We start from the raw sequence: 20697 nt of genomic DNA, 5'->3' as shown, positions 1-20697 counted from the left end.
AATTCTGTCCTGTTCTCCAGTGTATATTTGGTAATGTATAGAAGTATTGTTGTGACTCAGGAGTTGAGGGTTATGATACAGCACTGATATCCAGGTGATAGAAGTCAGTGGCTAAACACCCTACATCTTACAAAAATATTCTCCCCCCTACATTCAAACGTTAGAATTATCCAGCCTGAAATATGGCTAAGATTGAAAAAAACCCTGTACTAATACAGACACCAGTGATTATTCTATAGCTACAAATACGACAAAGGCTGGCTTATGAAATAAGATTATCAATAATTGTATTGATTAACACTGATTTTGAAGCTGTTGTTACATTTACACGATGGATATTGATAGCTAAACACTGGTGCCTCTAGAAGGCAGTTGGTAATGTGAATTAAATAATGTAATATGATACCTGACAACAGTGATGCAATTCTAAAATACTCCACTACTCACAGTATGAGAAATTATAAAATAATACTTGAACGATTTTAGTGGTTTACACATGGTCGAATATTGGTAGACTCTTATGATGCAATTAATAAAATGAGTTTCCTAATTTTATTTACTTGGATATTGGCATTATTAAGAACACAGTGTTTTAAAATAAAATATTATAGACAAGTATTTAAATGACAATATATAAAAGAGAAATTATGTAAACTAGATAATAAGCATTGCCTTCAATCAAACAGAGAAGCATTGGTCTAAGAGTTTGTGTTTTTAAATATTATGTTTGATTTCTAAGTACCTGAGTTCTTTTAAGATAAAAAATCAATTTACTTTGAATTCTGTGATTTATCATGTGGCATATAGGTGTAATAAATAGTTGAAAGTATGAGCTAGAAAAAACATACTCTGAACAATGTTGTTTTGTGTCATAGTTAATGGCATATACATGTGCTTATTAAGAGTGGTATCATAATCACTTAATTATAGGCATATTTCCATGGGAGTGTGCTGTTAAAACATGACTCATGAAGTATTTTCAGTATATGAAAATGTAGAGTGTTTCAGGACTAAGACAGCTGTCACTGGATCACGTAATCTTATGGATACTTTTTTGCATATGTTTCCATTGGTTGAAATATGCATGAATATAATTCAATTCTTCTTTGGCAACTCTGCTTTCTTTAACTTCCTCCCAGCTCTCCAACTTGTGCTAGCATGAAATTATTGCTCTGATATTCATGTCAATGCAAAAGAAAATACTAATATTAACCACATGGGAACAGTTTCCTAAAGAAAAAGACCAACACAATATCCTAGTTTATACTGTCAAAAGTCCTGTCTGCCATTGAGTCTTTGTTCACATAGATGTGGTGGCCATTTTCTGAGACTGCAGGAAACTTTTGAACATACTTAAAATGTAAAGTTGATAAGCAATCTAAAGCATGTTCTTCATTGCTCTTTTCATTGTTTTTATAATAAAGTTATCAGGTTTGAGTCAGAGAACCTGAGTCTACACGAACAATTTCACACTAATATGATGAGCAGAGAATCTGATTTAGGAAAACACACACTTTGAATGAAACTGACAGTTCTGTAAATCAAGTTTATGACCACAACAGGCATACTATGCTAATTTTTACACCATATACACAAACAACAGATGGGGAATTGTTACTAGACCTCACTATTACAAGCCCTTAAACCCAAACTGGTCTTAGAGTCACTATTTTTTTCAAGTACATTGGGGTCACAGCTATCCAAAGTGTTGAATCAGTAACTTATTGAGAGTGTCTAAATTGCTTGTTACAATTGTGAAGACTGAAGCAATAGCACCTGTTTTCTATCTCTTCATGTTTCATAAACTAGGGAGCAGGCTGGATGCCTAAAGTGATGGATGCACTTTATAAAGCTGAGTAACACCTGTAATTTATGCGCTGAAGTCAAGTGATGTGATACATGCAAATGGCTCTGAGCAATAGCCACGATCCAATTCTATATCATGTCTTTTTCAAGTAACAATTTAAAAATGTAAATTAGTATCGTATATTATGTTCATTGTATCAAAACTGATTTGTGCTGCCATTTAAGCCATTACTTAAAAATTATTTCTTTCAGAAAGGATTCATTGGGAAACATTACTATAACATATTCCAGTTTTAAAAGTACTCTATAATTTTCTAATAGTTCTTTATTGAAAGATAGCCTAGCTTATTATCATATCTAAATGTCATATCAGGAAGAGAAAAATTCTTTGTATAGTGGTGAAAATGAAAATTTCTGTTTCTATGGGCTGATTTATTTAACCCTTCTGAATTACCATAACTAACTTCAAGCAAATCTGCCCATTTTTTTTAGTAATTATTTTAAATAGCGTAAGTACTGTGAGCAATACTTAAAAATCAGAAAAGGGAAGGAATATCACTTACTGTTTTAAAAAGCACACATAGCTACTTGCTGATTCTTAAGTCTGCTTTCTGTTAGTGCCACAGAGATATCTTTGTTCTTCAGTTAGAAAACAGCCAATGTTAACATGGTGCATGGACAAATGGGAGGGAGGTTTCTGAAAGAGTGCCCGAGTGTGCACCTTCTATGTCTTAGAAATCTTTAAAACAGAAAGCCAGGGAGGGTTTTAGAACCACCTCTCCCTCAGATAAGGAAACAAGCCCACAGGGTGCTTGCTCAAGTTCACATGGTGCTGTCAGGAAATCCTTCTGTAAGACCCTGGCTGATGCTCCTCTCACTGTATACATGCCCTTATCAACGCATCAGCCAGCTCAACCCGCCAACAGCTGGCTAGCATTACTCGCAGTTTTTCTCTCTAAATATTCCCCCATCCAAATTCACAAAGCAGGTTTAGACATATGCTATATCCTTGTAAGTCATAAGTCATAAAAGAGTTTTATGGCAAATGTATTTGTTACTTGAAACTAACAAGAATGTACAGGGATACACTAGATTATTTATCTTTCTGCTTTTAAAAGGTATTACAAACAGGCTTAGGACATGAATAATACTGAAAAGATACATGTATTGGATTGTTCTGAATGTTGTGCAAGTTTGGGCATTGGAAAGGCCAGTCTTATTGCTGCATGGGACCCAGTTATCTAGAGTCTAAAGCACTCTTGTTGTTTTGAAAATAATTCTCAGTTACCATGGGTGAATATGAGAATTGTGGGAAGGATATATCATTTCTTTTTAATTTTTCAAAAGAACTTTTATTTTTAAAAATGTGCAAATTAAAAAAAGCTACATACCAAAATTAACCAGATGCAAAGTGTATGCATCTCATTGAACTTCTACACAATTAGAGTACTCATTCTGAAAGGAAGCTGTGAAGTTTCATATTGTATATTCTACTTCCACTATCAAATACAATTTATTGCAATTATTCACCACAAAAATTAAAAACCCATAAGAGTTAGAACTAGAAAAACAATTAGCTTTATAACTTTCATAACTTGTGTTCACTGCCTGCATTCAATCTTTTCACATTCTTAATATTTAACCTTTTCTTGTTATGTTATGCTGTGCCGACATGCACATTTGTTTATATATACATGCATTATTGGATAGATGACATGTATGAAGGAGAGGAGAACATGCATTTTTGAGATTGCTTAATATTATGCATTTTAAATCAACCCATTTCACCTAGAGATTAATAGCAATTCTTTCTCTCTGCATATAAATGTATGTGTACATATACATATATGTATATACACTACTATACATATATGTCATATTCTTCCCATTTATTCATCTGTTGATGGACATTTATGCTGACTCCAATTTTGTGCTCTAGTGAATAAAGCAGCAATAAACATGGGGTGCAAATATCTCTATGGTAGAGTATGGAATTCTCTGGGTATATGCCCAAGTAGTGAAATATCTGGGCCACAGAGTAGGTCTACCTCTAATGTTTTTGAAAAAAATTCTCAATTGATCTCCACAAGGGCTGTATTAATTAGCAACACCACTGACAGGATATATGGGTTCCTTTCTCTCTACATCCTCTCCAACATCAGCTGTTAGATTTACTGATGACAAACTTTTGCCTGGGGTGTGGTGACATCTCAAAGTAGTATTAATTTCTTGATTAGGGAGACTGAACACTTTAAAAGTAGTATTGCCCATTTGTGCTTCTCTTTTTGGAAACTATTTATTCAGTTCATTTGCCCATTTGTTGATTGGTAGTGCCTTCTTAGAAGAAATAAATAGAGTTGACAACACATGGACTTGTCTATATTTGTCAAACAAGTCAGCAGTGCTAGAATTTTGGTTTCTTCAGGTCTCTATCTGTTAACTAGAAAATGTTGCATGCAAGGACATCCTGGGATCTCATTGATAAAGTCTTGCTACCTGGGGAGTCTTAAAGATAGGCAGAGTGAAAAAGAAATAAGCCAATAGCCTTTGAGAGCTTAATTTTTAAAAATTAAATAGATATAAATTTCCTATCAAAGGACAAGTAGTTTTATGTTGAAATCATATTTTAAAAATGCAACTGAATCAGTCTCACTGTCCTTGAGAGATAGTCACTTTATGTGTTTTGACAACTCAAGTCATGCTGAAGTATTAATGTTCATATTGGTTGTCTTAGAAACTAGTCTATACCCCTTGGTAGCCTGTCAACATGTCTTGAAATTCAAAAAACAGTTCTTGTAAGGTTAAAAACCAACCCCAGGGCCAAATGCTGCAGAATTTTCTTATTCCCTACCCTTTGCCCTACAATAAAATGGAAAACAATTCGTATTGCCCAGACTCTGGGGCTATTCTGTGACAGCTCACACTACAAGTGGTCAGGAGGTTCCAATTCTGGGCTGAGGATTAGTTCATAATGCCATTCACAGCATTCTTTCCATTTAATTGGCAGAGTGTTCTCATTTGGGAACAGGATATTGCTCACTTGAATTCTTTCCACAGGGGAAGAAACAATTTTCTAGGTCCATTTCCTTGAGAATTGCTTAGATCAAGACTGAGTTGTTTAAAGTAAAATGTTGATAAGATTGTGGGAATGTTAAGATTTTTGTTCCAAGAGGCCAGGGAGGAAAAAAAATCTAATAAAAGGGCAAGGGGAAAAAAGGGTTGAATTTCAAAGTCTGTGTTCACAAAAGCAGCTCCTTGTTAACAGGATTGCACATTTGAAACCATATGTTTATTGATGCTAGATGACCCCCAAGGCATCTCAGAACATGCTAACAAGCAAAGAAACCCTGGGTTCTGATTTGCATGGCCTCTTGTGCCTCTAGGGTTATTTGGCATTTGATGAGTTAATGATCGAAGGCCTGAGCAAAATCTGCTGCCAGACAGCAAAGAGAAATAGCAGCAAGCTCCCTGTGACAAACAGACTGAGCAACTAAAGGCCTCCTCTGCTAATGAAATGGAAGGAGAGGCCATCTTTTACCACTGTCACAAGGCTCACCACCAAAAGTAATTGGGAAAATATCAAACAGATGAAAACATTCCTTTGCAAATGAGCTTGTAAACAAAAGGGAAGCTTTATATCAATGAGCGTTTATCATGAGAATAGGATTGTTTCAACACAAAGCAGAGCGATTGGGCCAATACTCTGGTTAATTCTTACAAAGGGGAACAGAGAGGTGGCTGTGGTATTTTATTGTCCAGCAACAGTAAGTCAGAGAGAGCTCCAGTGCCTGTCAAGTTTTGTCCGTTATTTTTTTCTCGTACAGTGACCGAGGCGCCTTGTTTTGCATCTTCATTATTTGTTGGCTCCTTGCATTAATTTTCTTTTCTTGCTTACTTTAAACTATTCTGCCTATGCCATGTGAATCTGTTAGATGGATCCTGCTGGTGAACTCAGGCTTTTCAGCTAATGAAGCCCTAGGCAGAAAGGGCTGTAAGCAGACTTGCTCACTCTCTAGTGGTCAGAGGTAGCCTAACTTGAACTCCATGCTATAGTCACACACTTTAACCAAGCTCCAACTCCTTTACTCAGATAGAGTGACCCTTGCTATATATTATGTGTCACATATGCCCTGCTTCCTACTTCGAGAATATAGCATAGGTCATATGCCAACTAACCCTGCCTCCTGACTGGGCAAGACCTCCTCATTGCCAATTGCCAATTTTAATAATTCTCTTATCTAAAAGATGATTTGGCTCCATGTTTCTCTTTTGAACATCCTCTCATCTCTCTGCCTAAAACACAATATATTCTTCTGAGGAATGAGGCATAGAACAGGTGAATTGGTACAGGATGGAAGGAGTTGAGAAGCAAAGCAACTTGGATATTCCAGGGGGTTTTTGACAAGTTTGGTCATATTTGTCACTTCATGGCATTAGGACCAAGACACATTACTCTGTTCTTGGTCTCAGTGTCATCATATACATCTGGTTTTCCTTGTACCTTTCATGTCTCCTCAGTCTTTTCTGATTGTTTCTCCTGACGTTTTAAAAGCTAAATTTCTCAGAAATCAATCCCCAGTTTCGTGATCCTCTTGTTCTCCATTCCCACCAGTTCCTTCTAGCATTTCACTTGCCATTTGCCTGCTTATTCTCTATTCTCTTTGTGCCTACTTGCCTAGCCCACTTCAACTAATGCCTACCTTTCATCAACTAACTACTTAGGATTCAGCTCAAATGCACTGATAATGCCATGTCATCATAGGTTTCTTGTCATAGTGATTGTTTATCTCTCTCAGACTAGACCAATTTATCATGAAAGCAAGGAACACATCTGTTTTAGTCATTATTTTATGGGGAGGGAGGAATACAGAGAGTATCTGCTGAGTGAATCAATGTCTACAAAAAATGAATGAACATGGGGTAAGGCCGTGCACGGGGAGCTATGAGTTATCAGAGGGAGTCTAGGTTTATATAACAAGTGACATTGCAGATTATAAAGTATGGGCATATTTCCCATGGATTTTTAATATGAGGTTCTCCTGGAGAACAATACTAGGTCTCATCAACTTGGCTTGTTACTAAATTCATACACTAATCTACTGATACAGCTGCCAGAATATCTCGGTGGAAGTACCTAGATACGTATATCACCAGGCTTCAAGATAAGACAGCAGGATAGAACAGGTGGCAGATGGACCAACTAGTCTAAAATACTGCAACTTTCCATGGATGCATGATATAGAGTAATTTGCACAGCTGGATGGACCATATGTGTAAGTAAGTGGCTTTTGCTATTGGTGAGGTTTTGTTTGTGTTGTTCTGTTTTTAGGAGTGATTGAGAACTTATGTTCAAAAGAAAAATAAACTGAATGAATAAGTCTTTAACTTGAATCAATCTAGAAAACAGGTTTCCATTCACTGTGTTCCCAGGCAGCTACTAAGATGATATCAACAAAACACAGAAGGCTGCAGTATGTTTACAATGAGATGGTACTAAATGGAGAAAAACATATATAAACCATGTAAGTGTGACTGAAACACAAAGGTAGTTAGCATATGTTAGATTGGCTTGGTTGGTTTTCTTTTTCTTTCTCTATCTTGCCATAATATTTTTATAAAAAGTAAAAGTACAAAACATTTTTAATAATAACAAATATCATTATAAATAAAAATAGCATTTAATTTTTGCCCACTATAAACCCTCAACTTAAGAATATAATGATGGCATTCATGAAATACTTTAAGAGTGTAATTTTTACTGTAAAGGCTTTTATGATAAGCTACATTGAATATAATGTGTACTATATATGAATTAGGGCTTTTTCCTTTAGAAAAAAGAGTCCTTTTGCTTATTGTTTCTAAGCAAAATATTCAGCAATGAATGCATTGATGATGTTCTAACTATAAGATATACTATTTAATAAATAGACTTGTCTATCAAAAATACTTAAAATAATAAAATAAAACATATACATTTAGATCTATAGACAGCCATGGTTTTACAAGACAAGCCTTACACATGGATGGAAGAAGGATGCTCAAAATCATCTGGTAACAATTGTCATAACTTATTCTTAGAAGCATGAGGTGAAAATAACTATATATATCAGGTTCCCTTCAAAATATAAGATATTCCCTAGTATTAAAAATGTGTTTTAAATCAGTATGCACATTTTATACTACAAGGTACACTTATTATATATTATAATATATTGTTTAAAAATGCTTTTATTAAGTCAATGAGTATCTTTAAGGCAAGAATGATATGGACATATCATTACACATGCTACTTTATATTCCAAGTGATCCTTAATTTTGATATTATATTTTTTCTCTCAACCCTTGTGGCTATAATTCATATTTTAAAAAGCAAAGCCTTTAGTGGACGATTATCAGCAATTAAGAAAGCCTGAATATGCCATAAGAGTAAAGTTTCATTCCAGAATAAATTTAGGAAAGATATATTGCAATATAGGCAGAGACAGATATCCTTCAGTAGAAGAGTTTTGAAAACCATTGCATTTTTTTCAAGTCAGTTTTCCTGGACTATCTGAGCTACATACTTAGTATGGGTTTACTGAGAATAATAGTATATTTACTTGAGAACAATCAGTCTGCCATGGAGAGTGTTATGCCAATAGGTAATGAGTTCCTCACCTCTGAGTTTTAAATGTCTCAAAGGAATCAGTTGTTACAGTCAGTCCTGCTTTTATGTCCTCTATCCCAAATAAGAATAGACATGGAAAAAATAACCGTTTTACATGAATAGTTAACATGATCATTTTGTGGAGTTTTAAAAAATATTACCCTCAAATTTTATGCTTTTTGCAAAACCAAAGGGACCTTGAAAAAACACAATTTACACAGTGTAGTTTAAACATCACCTCTGTGGTACCTGCTTTAGGTTTCTTGGTCTATATAGAAATGTAAAGACTTTAACAGAATTATCAAGGGAATTTAAACAATTAGAGGGTGTTCCTAGTTTCAATTGCACGGGGGGGGGGAAGCTTTTTAAAAGGAGGATGTCTGTGCTTGCTAGTGTGGATAAAAACCTACCCCATGGAAACTCATAGTTTGCCTCCTTTTGAGCATAAGCACATCAGACTGAGGGATGGCTACTACATCAGACACCTTCTGATGTTATTTGTTAGCACTGTATGAAGTGCTAACTATGTAGAAAGCATAATGACAACTACTCTAATATTTGTTGTGAGAAAATTTCAAAGAATGAACTTATCATTCTCTCTAGAATTTGATTAGGGGTTTATGCTTGTTTTTTTTATCAAACTATTTACACTTCCTAAGTAATAATTAATGTTAAAGAATACTAAGCATGCATTCACTTGGTTTTAGTAATAATCAAACAATTTAAGATAAATATCTTCTGAATGAAATTTACTAAGACAATAAGTCTTCTGTGATAGCCTTTCAATCAGCAGGCCATCTGAGGAATGGCCTGTTCAACAGCAACTGATCAGATTAGTAGCTGACCTAACCAGAGGTCTCTATAACCAAGTTTGATTCACTTAATAGTTGATCTAATTGATGATTAATCTGACTAGTGATTGATCCCATCTGGTAGCTGAACCAACTCTTGGCTAACCAAATCAATAATTACAATCAAGTCTGTGGTTATTTTTTAAGTCATGGCTAATTTAATCAGAATTTGACCAATTTACCACATACAGAAGAATAACTTATGTGAGGAGATAGATGTGGTTAGTAAGCTTAATTACTGTGATTAATTCTTAATTAATACATATATCAAATCAGGTTGCATACCCTAAGACTATATGCTTGTTTCATGATGTCTAAATTATAGTCTAGCAAACCCACCGGTCAAACAAACATTGGGAAGTATTTTGATGTAGACAGTTATTTTGTTACTTCTTATTCTTTAACCCTGTTTGGCTAAACTGTTACTGTTTCATAAAACTATATCTATAGATATTTTCTAGGCTAAGTATGATTTAATAAGTTATTATAAATATGAGAAGCTATATAAGATTAAATACTTCTTAGTCATGCAAAATATTTTATGTGTGTGGAATAATTAATATCTGTTATCATAGTCATATATCAAAGTGTGTTTCCAAAAATTACTTCAACAAGGTCATCCACTTTTCAGCAATTTACAAAGGCTTTGCATAATGCCATCAATTAAAATGCAACAGTAGCTGCCACTTTAAAGATGCGCTGTCTGACCATGAGAGGCAGGTGTTGGGAGTCGTGACCAAGAGTAGCAGAGGAACAAAGACTTTTAGCTTTTGTCCAGGTTCATATGACAGTGTGACAAACTATGGTCAAATCTTCCTTCTAGCTGTTTAAATCTGGGTTAAGTACACTCAGTTTTTTATTCCCTTGAAGTGCAGCAGGTGTAAGTGACTCTGTGAATGGCCAGAATTCATACACTGTCAGTTATCTCTGCAAAGCCAATAGATTTTGAGAAGGGTCTCATTCACAATCACTTTCCCATCACTGGTAATTTTAGGGCTAAGATTGGTACCAATTTTTACTTGAATAATAGGAGTTATAGGAAAGCTATCTACCAAAAGCTGTAAGAAAACAGATATATAGCAGAGCAGCTAGACTCTGTTCTATAAGACAATTGACTTTTTCTGTAAGTCTAAAGTAGCTGCTTACATTTTTAAGATGGACATTGGTCATCTTATTTACACACCTGCATGTATTTCAGAAGTTAATATGAATGCAGTTCTTAATATTTTACTCCTAGGCAAAATGATATTTTCACAAATTCTTAGAGCAAAATATTTTCTTTCTTTTGTGCTTGAGGTTACTACAAAATTAGTGATTAATTTTGATGTGAACCATGGGCTTAACACTAAATTTTATGTTTATTCCTTCTGTTTTCTATTGTATATGAATTGTCAGTTTATATTTGGTGAAAAGGAGGAGGATTATGAAGACCACTACTGTTTTCAAAGTAACATATATTTCTTTTCAATAATAAAAAAATTTGAATTTATCAAATCTTTGTCAAAATTAAGACTTTGTTTTATAGCAAATCAGCCTTGTAGAAGAATTGCAGTTATGAAAAACTATAATTAATGAGATATTTAGCATCTAATATCATCAGAAAGTATTTTCAGTCTGACTATTACATGTTTTATTATAACTGTTTATATTGTATTTTTAAGCTACCACTTACCTTCTTGAGTTGATTTTTACAAATTAAGATTTCATATTGAAAATAGCAATATTAAGTAAGCATATCATGTAACAACTACATTATTTGCTTTATAGTAATCAGAGTTATACTGCCAGAGCACTGACAGGAAGTCCAAATATTTGACCTTATCCTATTAAAATTATTTTTATCAAGATGAAGTCCCCAAAGCAAATCTCACTTACTTTGCTTTTGCTTCTGCATCTTCATATGCTTTGTTAGAAACGTCATCCAATCCTCCAATCAAATGCTTGAATGAACTGTCAGAGGAAAACCAGAGTAATCAAGTTAAATACTCTGCAAAGTCAAAATAATGGCAACCAGTCATTAATAGTAAAAGAATGTAAAGCTGTTTTAATAAAAGTAAGTTTAAACAATTTAGACACATTGCTAAAATATACATTAGACAGCAGAATTTCCTCTGATTGGGTGATAAAAATTATGAGGTCAGGGACTTCTTCTATCTGGCCAATCTCTACACCCAATACCCAATCACATTTAACAACTATGTCTGGAAAAAATGATATTGAGCCAATTGGGTGGATTAATATCTAGACTATGCTAATTGTGAGTCAATTTCTTATCAAACTGAAATAAGAATAACAACAAATCTGCCAATGAGGGAATGCTTACACTGTTAGTTAACTAGCATTAGTTTTTATTAATTTTGATGAAACCTCTAAAAGGCAAGCAAAAGAGGCATCTCCATTGAAAAGAAAGCAACTAATCATCATAGGCAAAGTAAGAATTATAGGAAAATTAACCCATTTAAGAAAGTGAAAAAAAAAAACTCACTTTGTGATCAGTACTTATCCCTAGCATAAGTATGGACTTTGGGAGCCCATTCCACATAGAAGGATACTCCCTGAGCCAAGACACAAGGGGGTGGGCCTAGGCCCTACCCCAAAGGATATGACAGACCCTTAAGACCCCCATGGAAGGCCTCACCCTCCCTGGGGAGCAGAAAGCTTATGTGATAGGTAGGGTTTTAGTTGGTGGGAGTGGTAGGGGAGGAAGGGAGGGAGTGGGAACTGGGATTGACCTGTAAAACAATCTTGTTTCTAATTCAAATAAAGAAAAATGGAGAAAAAAACTCACTTTGCCATAAAGCAGGAAGATCAACTACTTAAAGCCAATCTATTCAGTATCTCCTGTGTACCTAGGACTGTCTTTAGATTTACTCTATATAATGAAGAATCATCTATCATATGCTTAAAATATAAAATGTTATAGAGAAAAGTCATAATGAATTCACACATAGTAGAATTCCCTTGAAACTGACTGAATGCGGCCAGACACAATAACACTTTGCCAATAACACAATGTCACACATGACATTTGGCAACCACTGAGATAGACTGGATGAGAAACACAAAAGAAACTCAATAAAAGTCTGTCTGGACTGTCATGTAATAATTAGAACTTCATGGTCTCGTGTAGTTCTGATAACTTTCATAGGTAGTACCTCCCTGGAGGAAATGGTTCACTTGAGCCAGGTACTTGGTGATACTTTGTTTCTGGTGCCTACTTGCTTTCTGTTTGCCCCATCCATCTGTTATAATTTTCTGTCTGAGTGCATGGAGCCAAGTAACCATGGGCCAAACCCTCTGCAACAGTGAGCTAAAATGAATCTTTCTTTCCTTAAGTGTTTTTTTTTTTTTTCTTTTCTGTCAGGTATTTGGTCACAGTGTTAAGAGTAATGAATATACCAGGCATTGCTCAGTGGTGACAAGAACCATACAATAACATTGAAAGTTAGTATCACCTGCATTTTATTGGTGGGTTTGTGATAGAGTTAGAAGCTTAATCTAATGTTACACCTAGTAAATGTGATGGACCCAATAGGAGGGAGATGATCATTCTCCTTCCTATTCAAAAATCTATATTATAACTTATTTTCAAATCACCATGCTTTGAAGAGAGTGATTAAAAAAAAACTTTAGGACTACATAGGCTCTTAATAGGGACTTTTAAAGTATCATATTAAATCATAATTCTATACCTCTATAATTTTTTTGTGTATGGGTGTGTGTGTGTGTGTGTGTGTGTGTGTCTGTCTGTCTGTCTGTCTGTCTGTCTGTCTGTATTCATGTGTGAAGTCCAGAGGCTGATGCCAGATGTCTTCCTTGAACTTTCTCCAATGTTATATATTGAGTAAGGGTTTCTCCCTTGAAGAGAGAACTCTTCGTTTGTTTCTTCAACCTATCCAGTTTGCTCTGGGGAATCTATTTTAAGCACAGGATTCCAGATAGGCTTTTATGCCAGCCCTGGATTTGTGTGAGCACTGGGGAGCTGAACTTTCAGTTCTCACACTTGTCTATCAAACATTTCACTTTTTGTGTGTTCTCCCCTGTGCCACTTGTACAATTTCCTTTTGGAAGTACTGGGGATTGGATCTAGGGTCTCTTACATTCTAGACAAGCTGTGTAACACCAAATCATACCCACAGTCTTTTCATAATCTTAATCTCTAAAGGACATGCATTTTGAGCATCAAATAATAAATTATGCATAGTCAGTTCCTGAAACACAGCAGAAAACTTGATTTAAATTTCAAAGTTACTTAACTGCTTCCACTTATAATTACTTTTCAGAAAACTATAAAGAAGAATAGAACAAGAGAGGACAGGCAGCTGTTATCTTAGATCTCTGGTGATAATATCTGGGAGTCTGGGTCACTACTATGCTGTGCTCAGCACAGTCATGTTGATACCCAAAAGGAGAAAAAAAGGAAGTTTTGAGACACAGGCCCAGAAAATCAAGACTCTCATCCCAAAATATGAAGTTTAATGTAATAAATTTATTAATTTATACTGAAGGAATAGGCAGCAGTCTAAAATTTTTCAAAAATGTTACCAATAATAAAGTAAATGATAACTATACTCCCTGTTTGAGAAAAACTTCAAATATGATTTCAGACATTTTCCCTTTGTTCACGTTTGTTTTAGATAACGAACATATTATTATATTGTATTTACTTTTATATTACACATTCCAATAATTTCTGTTATATTCTACTGAAGCTGGAGACAGGGAACAAAAACCTAATTTTTCACTCAAATAAGAGCATAAAATGTTAGCTTTTCTTTTTTCCTACTTGTTATTGAAAATAGATTTTTTCTTACCTAATATAACCAGATTACAGTTTCCCTCCCCTCTATTCCCCCCAATTCCTTCCACCTCCATCCCATCCAACCCATTCCCCTCTTGTCTCCAATGAGAAAACAGGCTTCTGAAGGATGACAACAAATTAAAATATAATATTATAATAAACATAAAAACTACCATGTCAGAATTGGACAAAACAAACAGAGGGAAAGAGTTTAAGAGAAGGCACAAGAACCAGAGACCCACTAGTTTGCACATTCCCATTAAAACACTGAACTAGTGTTTTTCCCTGGTGCAGGAGGGGACTTTGGGAGCCCATCCCACATGAAGGGTTACACTCTGGCCCTGGACACATCGGGAGGGGCCCAGGACCAGCACAGGAAGATTTGGTGGACTTTGCAGAGGCCCCGTTGAGGGCCCTGCCCTGCCTGGGGAGTGGTGGGTGGATGGGTGGGGGGTGGGCTGGGGTGGGGGAGGAGGGATGGGGGTGAGGGGAGGGAGAGGGAGAAGGGACTTACATGTGAAACAAGCTTGTTCCCTAACTGGAACTAATAAATAAATTAAAAACAAACAAACAAACAAACAAAAAACATTGAACTGGGAGCCACAATGCATGTGCAAAGTGCTGGTGCTGCCTCAGTCACTGTGAGTTCATACACACTTGGATCAGGTTGATTTAGAGGGCCTTCTTTCTTTGGAGGTCCTCCATCACCTATGGCTCTTAGACTCTTTCTGCCTTCTATTCCACAGGTTTCCCTGAGCCCTGAGAGAAGGGATTTGTTGGTGACATCCTATTTAGGGCTGAGTGTTCCAAGATCTCTTACTCTCTACAATGTCTGGTTGTTGATCTCTATATTTGTTCCTCTCAGCTGCAGGAGGAAGCTTCTCTGATGATGGCTGAGCAAGGCACTGAGATATGAGTATAGCAGAATATCATTAGGAGGCATTTTATTACTACTGAAAAAATGGTAGTATTTGATTTTAACCTAGGTCACTGGGGTATTTAGTTTATTTTGAGACAATTTATCAATGCTAGAGCCCAGCGTAGCCTAGAATTTATTGTGCAGCAAAAGTTGTCTTGAACTCATCATGATCCTTCTCTCTCAGCATCCTGGCTGGTAGGATTCTGGGTGTGTGCCACTACACCTAGCAGCGCTATTCTTTATATGATTAATTTTCTTATTTTTCCATAAAATGTATTGGTCCATAACTAAACTTGGAGAAAGTTTGATTTCAGAGAAACTCTTAACATTCGAAAATGGGCTTAGTTGGTGACATGTGACTAGGGGAGTGCCTTTCATTTGTTCTCATTGTAGCTGTGCTATTTCTAGAGTTAGAGTCATTAAGTAGCTATGATTCAATATTAATTTTAAGTTTTCATCATTGTATACATATTTAATTTCATCTTTTAAAACTTTAAGCAATATTTTAACAGTGAGTAGATCACTGTATGTACATATGTCATAGAATATCTATCTACATATCGCTGATATCATAAACACATGTACACACATATATAATGAAGCAGTAAGTATGCTGTGTGTCAAATATTTGTACTCTAGACTGGATTTCTTTTCATGATAAACATACCAAAGACCATATTTTTGCCTTTGGGAACTTAGGGCCATATATTGTTGGTAAATAATTTTTGTTTGGAGGGCAATCTTAGTCAAAAGAATATTTTAACATTGAATAATTTTATCCTGATAAAATGGTAAATCCTTTAAAACAAACGGTCAACTATTATGTGTAAGTGAATTACAAAAAAAAACAAAAAAAAAAACAGAAATAAAAAGGAGACACCTAACTGCCATGGGATATTGGTTTAAGATACTAATGTGTTTAAGATACTAATGTGATACTAATTAGTTTAAGATACACATGTGTTACATGTGTTTATGCTGTGGAACATTTGTTTAATGATGCAAAGATCTGTTACTTTCTTTTGTGTTGCATTTGTTTAACTCTGTAAATCTGTGTTACTTTGCCTGTCTAAAAAACCAGATTGGTCTAATAAAGAGCTGGATGGCCAATAGCTAGGCAGGAGAGAGAAAAAGGTGGAGCTGGCAGGCAGGGAGAATAAAGAGAAAAAAAAGAGAGAGGGGGAGGAGTGAGAAAAGGAGAAGCGGTTACCAGGGTCCAGCCACCCAGCTACACAACCAGACATAAAATAAGAAGTAAAGAAATGTATATAGAATAGAGATAAGTAAACTTCAAGAGGCAAAACATAGACAGGATAATTTAAGTTAAGAAAAGCTGGATAGAAATAAAACAAGTTAAGGCCTGGCATTCATAAATAAGAATAAATCTCCATGTATTTATTTGGGAGCTGGGTGGCAGGCCCCCAAAGAGCAAAGATTAAATAAAATAAACAAACAAAAATACCAACTATACTTAATAGTAAGTACTTTAAGAAGAGGCTGAAATTTCAATAAATATCTAAAGACACTTTGATAAGCTATGTGGTAGAATTACAGAATTAATTAATAAATTTATTTGTTAGCCAGTTTATTATAGTGCAGACAATTGAACCAAGGGCCTTGCACCGAGTAGGAAGGCCATCCACTACTTGGTGTACACTTTTTCCCTTTCAGGAATACATAACATCTATGTGGATCCTTGTCAAATAGGTCTTTGAGGATACATTATTGTCAATGTTTGTGATGGCTCTTCTTGGTTGTCAACTTTAGTACATCTGGAATGAACTAAAACCCCAAAGAGTGATGTTTTTTTTATTTAAATAATTTGAAGTGAGAAGATCCACTTCTAATATGGATCTTTGAGGTGGGAGGGATCTACCTTTAGTCTGGACCACACTTTCTGCTGGCAGCATATCGAGAGAGCATGGAAGAAGGAAGTTTGCTTTCTCTTAGGCCGCTTGCTCTCATTAGCAAACCATTCCTTTACTTGCATTAAAGCCTACTTCCATGGAATTCCAGCATATACTGAAGACCAGCTGAGACATCCAGCCCTGTACACTGAACAACTACTGGATTCTTGGACCTTCCATTCTTAGGCAGCCATTATTGGATTAAAGCCATTCTAACAAATCTCGAATGGAAAGATGGAAGATGAAGGCAGGAAGAAAACAAGAGATATCTATCTATCTATCTATCTATCTATCTATCTATCTATCTATCTATCTATGTATCTATCAACCTATCTATCAATATCTATCTCTTTTTATATATGTATTCATTCTATTTAAGTTTTGTTACTCTAGGGAATTATGATTAATACAGTGGTGAATGCTTTTCTGAATATTTCTTAATGTCTTGTTGCATGACTTGACTAACAAAGGAGACTTCTGTCACCATTGTTATATTCTGAAGTTCTTAGTAAGATGTTTTAACAACTTTAGGAACCGAATGAATAGAAATGACAAAACATTTATCAACTATTAAAACAAGTAACTACTGATAAATCATTAAATTCTTTAAACTCATAGTCATATGTAATTCATATTTTAGTATTTTAAAATGAAATAACAAATCTCATATATACTCTAGGTTCAGTTTCAGAGGCAATTAGGGAGCTATATTATGTAAAAATCTTTAATTCAGGTGATCTCAACAGCATACCTCAGTGTATACATGCAGTTGCACATACACATTTATGCTAACTTTTCTGAGAAGGGGATCCAGTTTTAACAAGTCAGGCAGGGGCTGGAGAGATGGCTCAGTGGTTAATAGCACTGGCTGCTCTTCCAGGGGAGTTGAATTGTATTCTTAGAACCCACACAGAGGCTCACAAGCATCTGTAATTCCAGTTCCAGAGTATCTGATGGCCTCTTCGTACATATGTGGGTGCTGCACACAGCAGTACGGAGGCATACATGCAGGCAAAGCACACATGCACATCAAATAAAAAGAAATAAATTTCTTTCAAATGTCAAGGCAGGATTCTCTACAGCAATGGTGTTATTTGAATGTAGAACCATAAATGAAAAAACACAGAAGAAGAACAAATCTGAAGTCTCCTGTGTGTCTAGTACTGGTAGTTTAAAGAAAATTGCAAGGTGCAGAGGGACAAGAAAGTCAGAGAGGAAGGGAGAAAGAACAATGGTGAAGGTGACAGATGAAAGATGAGAGGAAGAAGAAAGCAAAAGAACAAGAGAAAAGGAACTAACAACGCTTTCCCATCAAGAATGTTAATATTTTTAGACATTTTTCTTAAGAGGCATCATTGGAAAGGCTGCTGCTCATTCTAAGAAATTGTCTGTTGGAGGACATTATGGTGATTGACTCAGTGGGTAATAATTTCAGCTATTAAGATGTTTTCATTATTAAACCAAAACATCTTTCTGAAGGGAGCTGATTACTCAGGGGTATGTCTAAAATGTGTATAATTTTGTTCTTCAGTTGTAATATGATGATACTTTGTCTAAAGAGAAACAGGCTTTAAAACTCTGAGGAGGACAAAAGTCCAAATTGATAGAGTCCAAGTATCAAGTATCGACACTGTTGCTGATAAAGAAAAGCATTTAAACATAATTTACAGTTTATAAAGCACTTTTTATAAGTCATGTACATGTTTAAATATAAAAGACATATTCATATGAGTTGTCTAAATCCTCATGATTTACTATACCTAGTTTGATACAGTGTTTAGTAATCATATGTAGGTAATTAGGCTCAGTGGGTTAAAAGCAATAAAAATAATAATGAAAATAAAATGAATTAAGCAGACTCTTTTAAATTCAAAATAGGGAGTGATCTATAGAGCAATCAGGCTGTGACATCTGTCACTTTTTTGATTACTGGGGTGGTTCAGCTGACCTGGCTCCTTAGGCTAGTGTCTCCTTCCTCCCTCATGGTCACATATTTGTCTCCACTGAAGCTTTGCATTCTCTGGAAAGTGGAAGAGAATGAGTTTGCACAAGGATGACCTTCCCAGAGAAGAGGAGGAAGAGTGGTCCTAGGTGAAGGGAATGTGAGTAACTTCACTCCTATGTTAGAACCTCCAAATGAGTTCTCAAATTCCAAACATGTTTACAAGATTCATCTCTTATTTGAAGCAGATTTGTTTTCTTGATGAATGTCTATATAAGTCAATAATATGTTCTAAACAATTGAACATTATAAGACAGAGAACAAATGGAAAACCTGAAATCAGAAATGGATTTTCTGATATTTTAATTGATATATATGTACATAGTATATTATATATACATATATAAACAATTATTTTTAAAGGTGGCTTTGTGATGTAGAAATGGTTCAGTTGATGAGGCCAAGCCTGCACTGGATCCTTGGAACTCACATGGTGGAAGGAGAGAACTGACTTCTGTCCTCTGACCATCACACACGTGTGGCACAGGCAGCCATGCATGTGCACACACACACAAATAAAAAGTAGACCTAATGAAAATTAAGGTACATATATAGCATAGTGCAAATCAGATAATAATCATCGACTATTCCAAACTATCACCAATATTGAACTAATATTATCAACAAACAAACATGTAATTAAAAAAAACTAAGCATATCCATAATCTGAGCATTCACTGATTTGCTTTTAGCTGCTTTCTAAAATGATTAGATTAGCTTAAATGTGGTGCTTCTCTGAGAGATGGCCATCCTTCCTTCACGGAGAACAGGACTGTCTGCTCTCTCCAGCCCGTCATGAAAGAGGACACTGCTGTGAAAGATTGGGGATTTCATTGCACCTGACTCTTCTGAATAATGAGGTTTCTCAGAAGACATCCATTTTTTCCTGCATTCAAGGAATGCTTCTGAATCAAGAGATCAGCAAACTATCATCTACAAACCAAGCCGTATGTATTTATAAATAAGACCACACACAAATTTCTTCTGTGTACTGTGTACAACTGTTTTCACATATGCACCTGAGTTGAACAACTGTAGCAGATCTCATACAGCCTGAAAAGTTGCCAGTACCTCTGTCTGGTATATCACATAAAGTTTTGTTAAACCCTTTTTAGATTGTTCTTTTTCTCTTCCACCATTATATTGAATCTATCACTAAATACTGCTGATAATTTGAAGTTAACCCCTTTTCTGTTTGTCCTTTGATGTTATCCACCAGTGCTTGTCTTGGGACCATCTTGTTTTATTTTATGGACACTCTTTCTTGTAAGCAGGCAAGATGATCTTTTGAAACATGAGTCAGATGATGTCACTAGTCTGCTGGAATCTAAAACTACTCTGATTACTTCCTTGCATTTGCCTTAAGACACACATCCTGTATCTGGAATTTTTTTTTTTTTTTTGCCCATGTGTTCACATAAAGTTTCCTTTAATACTATTTAGTTTTCAGCATCCTCTTCAGACAGGTCTTCCCAGGGCAGCCAATACAATTTAATCTTTAACCTCCAACCTTACTGCTAATTCTCTGTCCCTTTGACTCATTCTCACTTATTAGCACCTACAAGGCAACTTTGTTTAAATATTGATTGTCTACCCCAAAATTAAAATCTAGATTTTATAATAAGGCCTTAGCCTATCTTATCCAGCAGTAGTTGTTTTTTTTTAAATTTTTTTTGTATACTAGAAGACCGCCTGATTTGCAACAGAAACTTAAAAGATGGATGCAACCTTTCATTTATTCGTTCATGTCTGAGCATGTGTGCTC

The 20697-nt window shown here is 35.3% G+C and overlaps 1 protein-coding gene across 2 annotated transcripts in view; it reads right to left on the bottom strand.

Annotated features, from left to right (window-relative positions):
- Prkg1 (protein kinase cGMP-dependent 1) overlaps window positions 1–20697 on the bottom strand; it is a 1162521-nt gene that overhangs the window by 94203 nt on the left and 1047621 nt on the right. For both annotated transcript variants that reach the window (XM_027406413.2, XM_027406412.2), the window contains exon 9: window positions 11179–11253. In XM_027406413.2, coding sequence (XP_027262214.1) covers window positions 11179–11253 — 75 coding nt within the window. The remainder of the gene's footprint in view (window positions 1–11178; window positions 11254–20697) is intronic.

The sequence above is a fragment of the Cricetulus griseus genome, chromosome 3 (genome assembly GCF_003668045.3).
Source record: "Cricetulus griseus strain 17A/GY chromosome 3, alternate assembly CriGri-PICRH-1.0, whole genome shotgun sequence".
Taxonomy (NCBI): domain Eukaryota; kingdom Metazoa; phylum Chordata; class Mammalia; order Rodentia; family Cricetidae; genus Cricetulus; species Cricetulus griseus.
This window is presented reverse-complemented; position numbering and strand designations above follow the sequence as displayed.